The sequence below is a fragment of the Euprymna scolopes genome, chromosome 7, assembly GCF_053919585.1.
Source record: "Euprymna scolopes isolate OS-2025 chromosome 7, ASM5391958v1, whole genome shotgun sequence".
NCBI classification, from domain to species: Eukaryota; Metazoa; Mollusca; class Cephalopoda; order Sepiida; family Sepiolidae; genus Euprymna; species Euprymna scolopes.
Genome location: NC_136488.1, coordinates 153,323,960 through 153,341,300, shown reverse-complemented (window position 1 = coordinate 153,341,300; position 17,341 = coordinate 153,323,960). Strand labels below are relative to the sequence as shown.

The 17,341-nt window shown below is 30.7% G+C and overlaps 2 protein-coding genes across 4 annotated transcripts in view; both read right to left on the bottom strand.

Annotated features, from left to right (window-relative positions):
- The window catches only part of LOC145280197 (putative exonuclease GOR), a 210,008-nt gene that overhangs the window by 183,656 nt on the left and 9,011 nt on the right, over positions 1 to 17,341 (bottom strand). The window contains exon 2 of one of the 2 annotated variants that reach the window (XR_013868570.1): positions 5,200 to 5,622. The gene's annotated coding sequence lies outside the window, so the exon portion shown is untranslated. Of the gene's footprint in view, positions 1 to 5,199; positions 5,623 to 17,341 lie in introns of those variants that run through there. The other variant, XM_080131966.1, reaches the window with a different exon arrangement.
- On the bottom strand, positions 973 to 4,023 carry LOC145280203 (putative exonuclease GOR). Of its 2 annotated transcripts, XM_080131981.1 has the most exons (3): positions 3,956 to 4,023; positions 3,249 to 3,356; positions 973 to 2,963 (listed from the first exon to the last, which is right to left on the bottom strand). In XM_080131981.1, exons 2-3 carry the CDS (start codon positions 3,291 to 3,293, stop codon positions 2,844 to 2,846), a joined length of 165 nt encoding a protein of 54 aa, XP_079988107.1. In that variant the 5' UTR covers positions 3,294 to 3,356; positions 3,956 to 4,023; the 3' UTR covers positions 973 to 2,843. The 2 variants fall into 2 exon arrangements, with proteins under 2 accessions (XP_079988107.1, XP_079988106.1); XM_080131980.1 differs by lacking the exon at positions 3,956 to 4,023 and having other exon boundaries at positions 3,249 to 3,386.

Sequence of the window (17,341 nt, the reverse complement as noted above, 5' to 3'; positions counted from 1 at the left end):
CTGAGACGATCTGAATTTTGATTCTTATCCAGAGTGCCCTTTTTGGAGAGCTAGACTTTCCCCACATTGCCTAACTGTTTCCTTATGAGGAGACGAGTTCATTTATTATTTTAAAACCAATATCAACAGTACAGATAGATGAAATTTTAATAGTTTTGTAATTTTAAATACATACCTATTTTATTTTTAACTCAGGAGTCATCACTTATGAAGGCCAAAAAGACACTCAAGGATGGTTGATAAAATTCGTGGATTGTCAGTTGTAAGATGAAGAATATTATGAAAGGATTGAAAATCATAAATGGACACTGTTTGAATTCTTATGAGAACAGTTCATGGCAAGTATAAAGTATTTGAACGTATAAAAATTACATAAAACTACAATGTAAAAAGATTAGCTAATTATGCAAAGCACAATTCAAATAATAGTTTATCACCAGAAAACAAAAATAAAGAAATTATTCTGGAAACATTCTATGTTTCATGAGTGAATTTAGTGAAAAAGTTAAAATTTAGATTGAAAAAAAAAAAATCATTAAAAAAAAAAAAAGGGTTTCGGCTAAATGTTAATTTTTGTCTGTAAGATTCAGAACATTAACTTTTTAATTTTCTATTTTTATTGAATTCCAAATTTATTTTAATAATTCATAAGCACCAACTTTTCAGATTATAAATTATTTTAAACAAAGGTATTAATGGTTCCTCTACTTGATTTTATAAACTAGTGTTTAGTTCCTGTAAATCATATTTACAAAACACGTTTATGGTTAACTTGTTTAGAAAACTCACTTAAAAATTGAACAAGTCTATTAAAAAAAAAAAAAGGTTATAACCTGAAAATTTAGAGCTAAATCATTGTAATAAAAAACTATTTAAATTAAAATGGGTTTTAGAGTGAAGGTGGAAGAAGAGTAAAACAATGGGGGGGGGTATAATAATAATAAAAAAAAAAAAAAGAATTTTAATTGAAAGCAAGAGGATGTATGCATGCACAGTAAGATCAAAAGAGAAAAAAAAAACATTTTACGTATAAAAAATTTATTTACAAAAATATTTTTACAATTTTTTTTTTTTTTGCGTTGTTTCTGTTTGACGATTTTTTAAATTGAATGGAAGTTATTTTTGAGCTGCCTTCTTTAAAATAATATAAAATATTTTTTGAGGAAGAGTGTAAAGATCAAAAAAATTGTATGGAATCTACACGAATGAAACATTATTCTAATGATGTAAAAAAAAAAAAAAAAAAAAAATGGAAGGAAATAAGGGAAAAAATGTTGGATATAATGTTACTGTGTTTTAAAGTCAGAAAAGAGACAATACAAAACACATGTTAAAAATTACACAAAACTAGAAGTTGTCTAATCGATTTTTTTTAAGTTAGTATAAACGTCTCCAATTTAGAAAAAAGTGAATATAATTCGTTTTTGGGGGTTAAATGATGTTGTGGATGAGTGATTGTTTTGGTAATTGTAAAATGATCGTGTTCCAGTTTTTCTTGTATTTTTATTTATTCTTTTTAACAAAAAGAAAATTGATTGGTAAAAGTGGCTTGTTTAAAATGGATGAGTACTTTTTTTGTATTGCACAGATGCTGCCATAATTCCGATACTACCCAAATCAAAAATGTTGTTCTGCAGTTGAGTAAAACTGACAAATTTGATTCGAGTAGAAAAAAACCATAAAGGTAAGAAAAATTCCTGTAATCAATGCAATTTATATTGAGCATCTATTAATACTTTAGTAATTGATAAGTGATAGAATTTCCTCAAGTCTCCTTCTTAATTTACATGGAGTATAATAATTTTTTATGGCTTCCTGCTTCAGTTGATGATGGACTAATTTCATTGCTGCAATGGCATCTTCTTTACTGTCATGACCATCGGCTGAAAAACAAAACCAAGACAAGGGATTACATTGTGACCCTTAGAAAGTTTTAAAGAATTTTCAAGCATTTAAACTATTGAATAGAGAGTCATTTATGGCTTTAACATTCTTAGCAAATCTTCATATATTGAAAGTTTTGAATGCAATAAATACAGTGTTGAATATACTTACGATTATCCTGGATTTTCATTTGGAGATGATCTTGTGCCAACTTTTTCAGTCCTGTCTTATACGAGTTTCCCGACAAGCGTGCGTACAGAACTGACGTATCAACCACGTTACTGTGGACGATCTAAAGAAAAATAAAAAGTATTAAATCAATGCTAAAAGATTCAAGGAATCACATATTTAACAATGCATGAATAGAAAGAATGCCTCCTCTGCTTTAAATTAATCCATTCAAAATAAATTCTTGTTTTAAAAAGGAAAAGAAAGCTTAATTTACAATGTGTACTTTGTAGGAGGATGTAAAAAAGGTTCTTAATTAGACTATAATTTCTCAATGCTTACCTTAAGGGACCTCAAATCGCATTCTAAACTATGTCCAACAAGGATCGTATGTGCGGAGATATACCGTAAAAGTTGATCCTGTACATCTCTCAACGATGTAGTTACGTTTTTTAGATCTGATTCTTGAATTCCACTAAATCTAAAAGAAAAAAAATGTACACATTTACAAAAAATTATAACCTTTTGATTGGAGTGTCAGATTTACATAATATCAGCTAAAACCCATTTTAATCTAATGAACATGAGGGGGCAGGGTTAATACACTTTTTAACCATATTAGTGCTTAAAATATTTTGTGTGGTAAAATACACTGTCATATTCATATGCAAATCTTTCAATTATTTCGATGAATGATATTTCAAATACGTTGAAATTAAGAGTCCATATATTTTTCATGTTCATGATATTTATAAATGAAAGAATAACAAAAACAAATTAGCTGAAGGTAATTACCGCGTATTATAATCCAATATTTGATTATCTGGCTTGACGAACGTTTCATAAACAACATCACATTCCGGATTGATGAGCGTTACTTGAGCAACTTCCATGCCAGCTGTAGTATAGATCTGTTAAATAGTGGAGAAGAAAAAGTTATGAATTTCAAGTCTGATACAAAAAACTTGCTGAACTTTTGAGATAGGCAATTATTTCAAATGGGATGACTATACTCCTTTTAATATGATCACAAAGCACAAATAGGTTTGAGGTTTGGTTTATCAATTTACAATGCAGTTTTATGTTATTGAATGCAATTAATTGAATAAAAGTTGCTGATTTACTCAAAGCTAGGTACGAAATTTTTGGGGGAAAGATTGTGTTATGGTGAGACAAGATTTAAAAAAATAACTTACCAGCTCACAATCCAGAGAAAAAACCTGCAGATGCATATGTGACATTGGATAGAAAACTGTGTTTTTGTATCCTGATGTGTCAAATTTATTATTGTGATGAACATGATACTGAAAATAAAGTGGGAATGCAATTACCATTAAGCATAGAAATTTAGCAAATAAGTTAATTTATACTTAATAAAAAAAAAACTAAAAGGAATTAGTAAATAATCACAAAATTATAAATTAAAACAATGATAAAATTACAACAACAAATCAATAAAAAATAATTATTTACAACTATACAATATGCATTAAATAAAAATATTGCATTTGTCCAGAATTCCCTCTACATACCTGTGACAGAAAGAAAATATTTTATTCTAATAATCACATAAATTCATCAAATAGTATTGTTTTTATAAATCAAATTTTATTAACCGATTAATGGGAATTTGTAGGCATTACAACAAAAATCTCACAAGTTTGAATTATGTTAAGTTATTTTGTTTGTTTCTTGACTGTTTTTAAAATGGCATCGCAAGATATTTATTCCTTAGCTAGCCATAAAATATAATTTTTTGTTTTAAAATAAATCTACTTACACAATTAGTGATTTTTGGGATATGCTATTCTCTTTCTGGCATGGTTATGTAAAACAAATATAGTCCTTTGTATATTTTTTAACATAGGCAAAATTTTGAACAAGAATCAAAATGTTTACTTACTGGAGCAACTGTACATCCTATGGAGTTAACTTTTCCATTGCAACATTTATAATGCTTCTCAAAACTATTTCCACCTGGAAAGAAACAAAGATTTTATGCATTAAAATTAAGGATACATAAATTTCCAACATAAATTGTATAAAAATTAGAATGGTCACCATTAAAAATAAATATCAATTATTCTAACCATGATAAAATTGTTATCTACAATTCATTATGAATAGTATGCATTCAAAATTAATTTGAATGAAATAAATGTAAACAATTATATTTTCAATGAATTTTCTTTAAATACTTTAGATATACACCTGAACGATGTTGGGTAAACACGGCTAGTATTATATGTTGAAAGAGAAAAGTATAAAAACAAAGACTTACATTGTTTTGTGGCCAATTTTGCCCAGTGGTAGGAGCAAATATTTTCAAATGTGTTGGAACAGCGAACACAACGTCTTGCATCATCTTGTGAGAAAAAAAAAAGGAGAAAGGGGTGTTTATTTTCATATCTAATCACTGAAAACCATAGAAAATTTATAGAAAAATGTTTTGATATTTACTGGCAAAATACTCTTCGTTTGTTCTTTCAGAATGATAGAATTTTGTATTTCCTGTACCATCAGGACGGGGGAAATGGTTTTCTCGTAGCTCTTTTTCGGTTAATAAATAAGACTGTAATCTTAGATACAATTCAATACCTGCAATAGAAGACAATAAGTTTTGATAAGTAATAGTACATTCTTAAAAACTTAATAAGTAAATATTTTGATTCTTGTTCAAAATTCACCCTAGTTTTAATTTTATAAAAAAAATCATCTTATGCAATTAATAAGAATTCATAGGTATTACATAAAATTAGAAGTATATAATAATTAAAAAAAAAAAAAAAAATGAAAACAGACCTATTATTGAGTAAACAATAAAATATGGCTTCCATAATAATTATATTGGATGACAGCATTTATTTTTGAATAATGAAATATCAATATTTTTACTTTTGTTGAAAAAAAAAAAAAAAATTTTTTTTAATGGAAGCTAGTTTGTGCCAGAATATGTAGAGTAAATTTTGTTTTTAATTTTTTTGTTAAATATCTTGTTATTGTAAAGTCAAAGGATATTTTTCTTTCAATAAGAGAAAAAAAATACTGATTTTTAGCTATTTACAAACATATTTAAAGCAAGATAGACAAAAATTACCCCCTCAAAAAAAAAAAAAAAAAAAATACTAATAATGAAGGATAACAAACCGGTCAGTTGACGTGTCACTTTCTGCATTATTGGAACTAACGGAAGACTCTTTTCCGGGTGCATTCGGCTAGTTATATTGCGTAATATTTGAATCCTGTTTATAACATTCTCCAAGCTTTCAATATTGAATTTACAATTCATAAGTAGTGCGCTCACCTCCGTAGCAGCCTAATGGGAATGAATAATAAAAAGAGGTAAATATATTAAAATTTTCAAATAAAAGAAATGTTATCAATATATTTCTTAAAAACAAACAAAAAATGACATTTTTAATTCATAAAATTCTCAAAATAGCTTACCATTCTAGATGCCATAAGTTGAGAAGTACCATTTTCAATGTACGCCTCAGCAACAAATGTGGTACATATATTGCGGAAATCTTGTGGTAATATTTTGCCTATTAGGTCAGAAAAATACAATTTCTGCAAAGAAAAATAGGTTTTGTTAAAATATGTCAGCACTTATACTCTAATAGTAAGAATTTTTGTTTGTGACATCATTTCAAGAATAAAACGAAGTCACATAAGCATTAAACATGTAAAAGTATAAAATAAACTTTTAACATTTAACAAATGATATCAACCGAAGAGTTAGATTCTTTTTTTTTTTTTTTTTCCCCGAGGGTTTCATTTAAAACTAACTTGACAAACACTTGTAATATATATCATCGTATAATAATTAGCTCACTGTGATTGACATTAAAAATATTTAAAATGTTTAAATTCAGTGTTATTTCTCGCGGTTGATGGTAGCTAATCGAGCCACAGATGGCTTGTGTTGCCGAGTTCGAATCTATCGACTGGTGTTAATCGTGACACCCTGCACTGGAGATTCCCGAAAGGCTGAAACACTAGTGTCTGTAGGTATTTAATTATTATAGGTAAAAAAAAAAAAAAATATATATATATAATTATATGTAAGCCCCTTCAAGAATACTTAAGGATGGCTACTGTCTGTGGAATAACTAACTTTGTGGCGAGGTTCGTATCTCATGACCGGCAGGAATTGTCACAACCTACGCTGATGATTGCATAAGCATTAAACAATAGTGTCTGTAGGTATAAAAAATAATTATTGTTAAATTATATACAAAAAAGATTTAAGTTGATAAAAATTGTAACATTTTATAAAGTTGAAGAGTTTAAAGACTTAAAAAATATTTCACATTAATCGTTATAAAATATTTTTCTTTATCAAAATGAAACTACTTGATCAATTTACATGAATTTGGGAATATGACGTTTTCCAGTCCATGACGAATACATCAAAGATTTTTCAGTATTTTTTTTAATTATTAGGTTGAATTCTAAATACGAACTAAATATCCATTTCTAAAAACATTAAAAATAAAAGCATTATTTAACAAACATTTCAACGTAAATATTTTTTTGTTATAAAATATTTTGGCACTTGATGACGAGTGTGGACCCTGCGTAAGCATTGGTCTATTTCACCACAAAAAAACTTTTTTAGGCCCCCTCCCCCAATCCAAAGAAAATGCCAAATTAATTTTAAACTCCAAATTGTTACACGTACTGACATGGGTTCGACACCATATGATGGCTCGTGACGTCTCTGAGGTATTGATACCATTGATAAATGGTAGTCACATTTAATTCTCATAGACAGCAGCAACAACACCAGTGATCTGTCTAGACCAGACATACACAATTTTTTATAAATTCTTGTAAAGTTAACTTGGAGTTTTCTAAAAAAAAAAGATCCTTTTTTAATGGATGTCTTCTGACTCTTATGAATTTTGCAGCGAAAAATTTTTGTGTCACGAGATTTTGAGAGTCATCTCCTGATAACAACCCCTACATTGCATCGTAAAGGCAAGTATTTTTCGTTCTTTGAGGAAATTATGAGAAGAATCAAAGTCCTTTGTCCACTCAAATAGTTGTGTAAGTATTTTTATTATAAATGTACAAAAAAAAATATTTAGTATAAAAAATAAAGTAATGAAATAAAATAAATTTGGAATAAAATAAAAATAAATTTAAAATGAAATGAAAACAAGCACAAAATAAAAGTATGAATGAAATTTACTCAAAGAAAAAAGTCAAAACAAAACACGCTCGATTATTGGAGTTTAAAATCAATTTGACATTTTCTTTAGCTTTTTTTTAAATATTTTTTTGGCCTAAAAAAGCAACTTTTCATGGCTAAATAGACCAATGTTTGTGCAAGGTCCACACTCGTCAAGTGCCAATATTTTATTAAAAATAAATATCTATTTATAAAAAGATTAAAAATAAATGAGCAATTTTGCCTCTTTTTTTCTTAGTACTTATACAGTTTAATTAAGACATTAAAAAATGAAAATATCGAAAACAGGTTATATTGTACGTTTCTGTTATGGAAGGAAGTCCTCCGAAAAAAAATTCCACTTAATATCATCAAGTAATTTCTTATTTACAGCGAAAAAACTATTGATACAGAGCAAAAGGTTCGATTTTTAGGAAAAAAGCTAATATTAAAGATGGGATGTAGTGTGGTGCGCTTTAACTGGAGTTATCTCCCCGTAGTGATTTCCAGATGTCTACTTCGAATTGTTAGTTTTAAAATAAAACAATGTAATTAATATAAAATATATTTTAATATTGAAAGTAAGCACTTGATTAAATAAAATAAACGAACAAAATATACATTTTTTGGCAAGACTGTAGTTTAGGTGGAAAAATAATCTCGACCCCTTTATCACATAAAAGGAACTAATTTCCCTAATCACCGGTACGTTACCATGTCAATAATATGGTATTTCAGAAGTTTTTTTGAAAACTTAAAGAAGACCAACTTTTTACTTATTTATTTTAAACCGTTTCACGATCTTTTTTTCACAATATCTTTTTCTCTCATTTTTTACTTCTTTATTTTAAACAACATTTTTTAATTTTAAACAGAACATTTCACGATATCTTAAGCACCTATTTTAGTACGGTAACAAAAATCACGTGATTCAATTTTTAATTAAAAATTTAAAAAAATATTGTTTAAACTTAAACTTTAAAAAGTCTGATAATTATTTCTATTTATGTATTGTTTATCATTAAGGTACTAGTGCAGAGAGTGATCCGGACGTAAATAATAACGTTATTATTTAAAAAGCCATTCTTAACATGGGGAAGGGAGGGTGTTTTGTGCCTATTCTATACTTTAACCTTACAATTGAATAATAATAATAAAAAAAAATATAAAACTTTAATTAAACTTGGAAATACGATTTAAAATTAGCGCGGATCACTCTCTGCACTAGCACCTTCATTAAAAAAAGTATTCATTGTGTACAAAAAAAAACAACAACAAAAAAAAAACGGAACATATAAGACATTTAAATATGAATAGAACTTTTCATAATTGTAACACCTTTTTTTATTTTAATTAAACGCAATATAAATAGAAGTTTTTCGTAAGTTGTTTTCAAAAACAACTTCTGAAATACCTATATTATTGTTTATATATTATTGACATGGTACCGGTGATTAGGGAAATTGGTTTCTTTTATGCGATAAAGAGTTCGAGATTATTTTTCCACCTAAACTACAGTTCTAAGATATTGAATTAAATCTAAAAAAAAAAAACACCTTGTTTGTACAAAACATAAATTAATTAGTCCAAAACCGAGTGATTCTGGCGTTCGCAGAATGCAATAAACTACATTTTGTAAACACGAAAATTACGAAGGCCCAAAATATGTCATGTAATTAAAAGTTCTTTTATTTTTTTGATTCGTTTTAAAATTGTAAACAAATCAAAACGGCCTTTTCAAGGTATTCACATTAAAACAAAATGATCGGACGAACGAATAATATATTTAAAAAAAAAAATGACCAAAACCAACAAACGAAACCTGCGTATGTTAAAATAAAAAAAAAACACGTGCGTGTTTTAAATTACTAATTGTTAATTTAGATATTCACAGTAAAAATGAAATAACCAAAATACTTACAATCTTGTGGGTGTTGTCTGTAAACATTTTAAAGTAAGTTTAAAATGCAATGAAACATTTAAACATCAGATCTTTACGTTATGGTTTAAATTTATATCCGAGCTCGCCAGTATCTGGCCAAACGTGGTCAGAAAGTTTTTTTCCCGCGTAAAAGGATAAAGGATTAAACCCTTATCCTCGAGTGACCTCTTAGCCTTGATGCCTATGTAAAAAAAAAAAAAAAAAAAAAAAAATCCATGATGGCTGATTTCAACGTGCTCTCATAAAAGCATGTTTTTTCCGCTGTAAAAAAAAAAAAAAAAAAAATCTACTCCATAAAATTAAGTTAAATTTTTTTTCGAGTACGAATACGTGCAATATAAATATTTTTTTTCGATATTTTCATTTTTTAATGTCTTGATTAAACCGTACAAGTACCGACATTTTAAATGACAAGAAATATTTTTCATCAAAAAAGAAAACTAAAAGAAAGCGGTTCATTTCTTTGTGTGTGTTCTCTAGTTTTTAATGCTTTTTAATTGATCTAAAAAATTAAGTTTTCACGAGCGGTTTACAAAAACATTTATGATTTTTGTTCTTTTTTAGGGGAGTGGGATGTAGAACTCGTGTAGTTTAACTCTTGCTTCTGAAGTTTAATTAACCGTTTTTCCGTAAGTAAGGTGCCGACGTTTACTGAGTAAAATACCGTTTAATATTTCACAAAAATTCTGTTTACATTGGATAGGGGGCGGTCGAGGAGCTGGGGTGGTGGTGGTGGTGGCCGTTGCCATATTAAACGAAATTAGACTGCAGGATTAATGAAATTAGTGGGTTGTCAGTTGAAAGATGAATATTATGAAAGGATTAGACACAATTTGAATTCGTATAAGGATGATTTATGGTTAGATTTTGCAACTATTGCCTCACAATTTCATGTGCAGCTACCTTTACAGAGAGTATCTATTATCTTTTGAGACAGCTTCCATGCCAACTATGTCCATGCCTTTTTCTTATAAATTCTATCTTATACAGCGTTTCTTTTGTTAAAAAATAGATGCTATGTTGCATTTAAAAAAAACTTGCATTTTTATGAAATGAGCTATAAATGATATTAGTTTCAACATGTATGCTATTGTTGCTTGTCCTAAAAACAAACCTCAGATTTGAGTGTGTGTGTGTGGGGGGGGATCATAATGTATATACTATTAATACTACTACTTATGATGATAATTATATCCTCCCAAACTGTTGGATATGGTAGACTTTTTAGCCTGTTGATTTAGAATAAGTGGTTTATGCACAATTGATGGTTGAATATGGTTAAATTTGTGCTCATTTTTGCACTAAATACTAGCCACTATAATTCCCTAACTGTGCATTTGTTAAAGAGCATCTCTCCTCTCTCTCTCTCTCTCTGGCTCTTTCATACTCTCTCTATTTTCTCTCTCTGTGTCTCTATTAGATAGTAGATCGAGAGGGAGAGGGTGGGAGGAGGTCAGAGAGATATTTTTGTAGTAAATCCACGTTGCAGGAAGTGACGTTTCATCTAACCGGATGTCATGTGATGCTACGTGGCAAGGTTGGTGAAACGTTGAGTCTCTCAGAAAAAGCCGAGCCGAGCAGAAGTCTAAAATGGTTCTCTCCTAAGTAAGGGGGGAGATGCGCGTCCCAGACGTGGGACGTGGTAGGTACCCACAGTGGAGACCATCGATGGCGACATCTGCAGATCATGCCTGGGAGAATAAAAGGTTGAAAACCCAACAGCTGTCTTCATCTTGTGTATTCCGGTGAAAACAGCAAGAGAGCTCCACCCAGATGAAGACTCTCCCAGAGCAGCAAAACCAGGTATGAACTTCTATGTATAAACACATACATCCACAAGTGTCCTAACCACCAGACAAACGGTTTAAGGGATCTTGGGTCCCGTTCTCTCGTCTCTTAACACTTGTAATATCTCTCTCATCGTCATAAACTTTTTCTCTTCATTAGTAAAATGGACACGTCATCACCAGGGTACCAGTATCCCTCAAGTAAAGTGTCAAAGTCCAAATCCGTTTCTTCTCCCTCCCTTAAATAACATATATGTTATTTAAGGGAGGGAGAAGAAACGGATTTGGACTTTGACACTTTACTTGAGGGATACTGGTACCCTGGTGATGACGTGTCCATTTTACTAATGAAGAGAAAAAGTTTATGACGATGAGAGAGATATTACAAGTATACATATATGTTATTTAAGGGAGGGAGAAGAAACGGATTTGGACTTTGACACTTTACTTGAGGGATACTGGTACCCTGGTGATGACGTGTCCATTTTACTAATGAAGAGAAAAAGTTTATGACGATGAGAGAGATATTACAAGTGTTAAGAGACGAGAGAACGGGACCCAAGATCCCTTAAACCGTTTGTCTGGTGGTTAGGACACTTGTGGATGTATGTGTTTATATATAGAAGTTCATACCTGGTTTTGCTGCTCTGGGAGAGTCTTCATCTGGGTGGAGCTCTCTTGCTGTTTTCACCGGAATACACAAGATGAAGACAGCTGTTGGGTTTTCAACCTTTTATTCTCCCAGGCATGATCTGCAGATGTCGCCATCGATGGTCTCCACTGTGGGTACCTACCACGTCCCACGTCTGGGACGCGCATCTCCCCCCTTACTTAGGAGAGAACCATTTTAGACTTCTGCTCGGCTCGGCTTTTTCTGAGAGACTCAACGTTTCACCAACCTTGCCACGTAGCATCACATGACATCCGGTTAGATGAAACGTCACTTCCTGCAACGTGGATTTACTACAAAAATATCTCTCTGACCTCCTCCCACCCTCTCCCTCTCTCTCTCGATCTACTATCTAATAGAGACACAGAGAGAGAAAATAGAGAGAGTATGAAAGAGCCAGAGAGAGAGAGAGAGAGGAGAGATGCTCTTTAACACATTGACTGTGTACTATTAGTTTGCTGTATCTTTATTATAACAAAGTCCATACAGAATTTAAGTCAGATTGGCACAGTAGTTTCCAAGAAAAAGTGGAACAGACAGTGACTAAAATAAATATAATATAGATGTAATTGCACAAAATTTGACATAAACTTTAAAATACTGAATACAATTAAAGAATATCTATTATTTTGATTACTATTCTCATCTCCACAATATTTCGGTTGATGTAAGCAAGGTTAAGTCTAATTAGTACCAGATGGATGATCATTTGAGAATACCAGGCGCTGTATGTAGGACATTGACACTTTCTGCAGCTCCTCCATCCCACTTGGCCTCCAGCTATCTCAACTCTGTCCTGCCGCTGGATCAGGCTGGTTGAAACGAGAGTAAGGCTGGCTCTACATAAACCATTTTCACTTTAAACTCCCAGTGCGAGACCTGCATCATCCATAGGATGATCAGATAGTCTTTGTCGTTGGGTGATCATTTGGGAATACCAGGCGCTATATGTAGGAAGACTTTGATACCTCCCTACAAGAGCTACAAAAACTTAACATCATCTCCCCTGATGAGGATATACATGCGACTGGGAACCGCTTTTGAATTTAATATTCCCATGAAACTTCCTCCTTTTCTAAATTCGTTATTCATGAGGGAGTAGAAGTGTTAATCTTTGTTATTTTTACTTATTATTGCCTGTAGTGAAGATTGAATTCTCAACTGTTGTTTAGAATTAACAAATGCCTCATCTGTTACTACCTGGTCATGTCTGATGGAATGTGAACAATCTACCCTAGTTTATAAATAATGGGCTCAGTTTGAAATTCTGTATAGATTCTTGGGTTCAAAATAAGAATTCCCAAGTTCCTAATAAAAACTTCTAACAAGCCTTTAATCTAAATTATTCCCCTCATTCACACAAACCTTTCGGTGACAACTACTCTAAAACCAAATATTGTTTAATAAATGAGTTGGGACTTTTTTTTTCTATAGTTCAACTTTATAGATTATTTTGCGCGAAAGAGTTATCCAATTGCATCTTTTCTCTTCCGACATTGGTTGCAACTTCGATTGCCATAGTTACAACTAATGCATTTATAATCCTCTCGGGTTATTTCCCTTGCCTTAGGAGTTGAATTTAAAAAAAATCGAAAACACTGAGAATTAGATTATTTGAAATAATATGGAAATAAGTTATTTCCATATCTGCTACATAATGAATTTAGTTTGTTTATTTTTCAATAAAATATATAGTTAGCATTTAGTAGACTATTTTTTTTTGGTTCAGTATTTGTTTTTAAAATATATTTGAAAATTCAAGTTAGCTATAAAAACGGTACATTTCAACAAAAAAGAAAAAAAACTGATACTTATGGCGAATGCGGTCTGTGCTAAAATAACGTTGTTTAGAAACACATTCTTAATATGGAGAGGAGACAAAAAAAAAACAAAAAAAAACTATTCTGTAATTTCGTCTCATAGTTTAATAAACAAGATATCGTAAAAATTGAATTTAACTTGAAAATCCTAATCGACCGTCAACTCAAGGCGAAAATTATTAAAATGTAAAAGAGATGGGGATTACTTTGTTGATATAATAAAGAGACATTGGACAATTTGAATTTTGCGTACAAAAAAAACAAACAAAAAACAGCTAATCAGAATACGCATTTACTTGCTTATAATCAACCAATCAGAATGATTGTAGTATGTATAAAAAATCAAGATGGTGGCTCCCGGTGAAAACAAAATATCTAAAAGAAGCCAAACTATATTCTATTACATATTGGCAAAATAAAATCTCGCATTTTCTTGTTCATTTTATTTTTATTTAACTGTTTTAGTTCAAGACTTAATCTATTATGAATAAATATGAAATTACTAAGTGTTCAGAGGGTGAAATATGCTAGGATAATATTTTTTATTTTAAATCGCAATATCGAAAACATGAAAATACGTTGTTTGCTTTGAGAAATCGCAATTATAATCGCACAAAATAAATCTAAATTATAAATCGGTAATTTTCGTAATTTCAACGCTTTTAAGTAATCTAATCTGGGTAAATTTATAATTGAACATTGTTATTTCTCTCCCAACCTCTATGATTTTCTAAGTAATTATTTTAGATGAATATTCGTGAATACATTGAGAAATTTAGCTGAAAGAAAAAAAAAATATATATATATTTTAGAATTTTAGTATGGGGATATATTTTCCGGGCCATTCTAACTTTTACAGGAAACTAACTAATCTTTTTATTACTAACTCTTAGTCCAAGTGGCAAAGACATAAAATGATATGTAATAGTCTAAAAACGTAAAACCTCCCCAAAAAGAATATACTGTAAGAAATTGCTTCCCTACACACCCAATTTCCTCCTCCCTGCAGATAGCAAATGAAATTCCACAAACAAAAGCCATACCTTTTAAAACTCAAATTTTATTCAAGATGTATCAGTAAATGAAAGTTCTTTGGTTCACAGTAAGTCCCTTGCAAAAACAGTGGCTGAATTTGCTATCCATACGTAGTGGAGCCTTTAGTTATGATTCTTCTGTGGGAATGTTAGTTTGGGGTTTCCTTAAACGGATGTCCATGGTGAACACGGCGTGAATGTTTGTCACCCAATATGGCATATTTTAGGACCTCGTGGTCTCTGGAAGAAATAGGAATAATTTCCTATAATCAAATATATCAAGCCGAACACTGTAGAATATCCACATTGGGTAAAATACGTTCAGCAATTATGTTGTCTCTGTATTTAGAGAAATGTTCTTCGTCCACCTACTGCATGGTGTCCAATGAAGGTAAAATCCTGGCACTCTATAACAGAGCACCGCTGTGAGTTTTTACAATACATAATTTATCTGACATAGTAAATAGGAAAAAAATGGTTATCTGCTTTAAGAGGCAAGAATGGTCCGAAAATGAGGGATCATTGTATGTTAAATTTATGTGAAACTGATCTTTCATTCCAAATTTTTTTTTTTCTTTCTGTCAAATTTTTCAGTATATTCATATATAGTTGCATAAAAATAGAATTTCAAACCTTTTGGAGAGTGGCGAGGCAAATTGTTAATCCATAATAATGTCCTGCAATAATTTTATCTATTACGTCTTAATATGCAAATTTGTTTTTTTAATATACGGCAACAGTTTGAAGAGCATTTGTGATCAAAATTGTTGATTGTTTTTTACTTCTGATCTGTGGTGCAATGGGGAAAATAGCTTTTAATTTTATGAATTCTAAAACCCAAAACCTGCTTTCACTACCAATGTTGAAACCGTTTTCATCATAATCTAGTAGGGAGGGTAATGTCAGACGTTCATAAGAACAACATATTTATTAACTGCAAAGAATTTTCCTTACATCGGAGTTTTCATAAGCAGAATTTCTTTCCAAGAATTTTCCATCTGTGAAATGTTACCACAGAAATGCTTCCGTATGGGTTACAACTTAGTCGTCTTCACGTTCAATGTCAACAGACATATTGTCATAAATAACTACTTTTATTAATTTTATTTATCATTTTCAATTCGTGCACAGTGCCTTACAACTTACAATCTATTCATTAACCCTTATCTTGAGCTTTGATAAGTACTGACTCTTCAGTAACAAATAAACGCATTACACATTAAATTTTTCTATTAATTTCAGACATGATTATATAAACATTTATTGATTTCATTAATAATGATTCACTGGAGGAGATAATTGTAGAATTTAAACTAAGAAATACTCCCCCCCCCCACAGCAATTTACTTTTAAAGGATGCGAAAATAAAAATTTTCATGAAATGTTTTAGATTTATCAAATAAGTAATGAATATTGTTTTAAATCTAATATTTTTGGTGTGTGTGTAAGTTATTGATTTCAAATGCTCATGAAATGCTCTAGATATCAACAGTACTTAGCTACTAAAAAGAATGAGTCACCAACGAAAAAAAGGTGGGCTCTGCATTCTAATTTCATTAACTATATATGCCAGCTAGACCAAAATATGAAAAAAAGCTAGAACTGGCAAAAAGTAAAACTATAATGTGCAGAATATCTGGAAAAGAAATATAAAAGCTTGGAAAATGTTCAATAAATTCTAAAATGACAATAAGAAAACGGACACATCGCATGGAAATGAAAAAAACCCAAAAAACAAGATTGTGTAGCAGTTAATGAGTAGTACAATAATTCCTGGTACTTGAGGAAACCAAGCTAACTTGAAAAGACTGGTAAAGCATTTAAGGTTTTTGTCAAATTTGTTCACAACCAAATAATTGAAACCAAGAAATAATGAGACTGAAAAGTTTAAAAGACTGTCAAGCAGATACAAGAAATGAATGGTGTTGATACTTACTCATATAAAACAATATTTAAGACAAAAGTTGATTAAAAACTAACCAATTTTGTTAAGTAGTCCTAAAATGTGGTCACAGGATGACCTTGACTATGTGAATGACATTTCAAGGTTTTCTCCTGTAGAGTTAAGAGTACTCCATGAGGAAACCAGACCACAACATCAAGTGAAACACACTAATCACAAAATGACACCGACTTACAATCACTATTAAAAAAGTCATGCACTCTCAAATTAAAATTCTGTTTATGAATCAGATATATACTATTAAAAAAGTTAAACCTGTGTTATGACCACCAGACACAATAAATTTGCAAGAGGCTGAAAAGACAGTATGCCACATTTGATATAATTTTCTTGCATGGATACATAGTGCATATAAAGCGTTAGTACAGAAAAAAAAATAGTGGATATATTTGCCTCTGTCCATAGCAAACTTCTGTCTATTTCCCAAGACATATTTTTAGCTTCTAATGGATGGACATTGATGGCAAAATATTTTTATGGTTGTACACCATCTTTCTAGATCTGCACAATTGGTTTATAAAATGCTTGGAACATTGTGCTTCTAACTCAATTTTAAATCAGGACACTGCCACCCACCCCCCCACTTTTTTTTGTTTAGTCTTTGCAGGTGGGTATGCTGACATGTATCAAGGTTGAATTTGGGTCAAATACTTTGACGGTTCTACTTCACTCATAAAATGGGGTGTCTATTCCGAAAGCCGTTCTTACCATGGCGAGGTTGGTCATGTCTATTCCATACAACGTTCTTAACACGAAGAGATTAGGGATGTCTATTCCAAAATATGTTCTTAACATTAGGACGTTGGGGATTGACCAACAACAACTGTAGTTGATTTTTTTATGAAGAGGAGGCATGCATCCCACTGGGCAACACCGGTTAACAAGTCCTGCTAGTGA

Bases quoted from the DNA above. Each gene is read 5' to 3' on its own strand.
- LOC145280203 (XM_080131980.1), bottom strand. From the start codon at position 3,386: ATGGTAATTGCATTCCCACTTTATTTTCAGTATCATGTTCATCACAAT. The intron at 2,964-3,248 runs GTAAGTTATTTT...ACTATTTAACAG, and splicing joins TTTCTCTGGATTGTGAGCTG to ATCTATACTACAGCTGGCAT.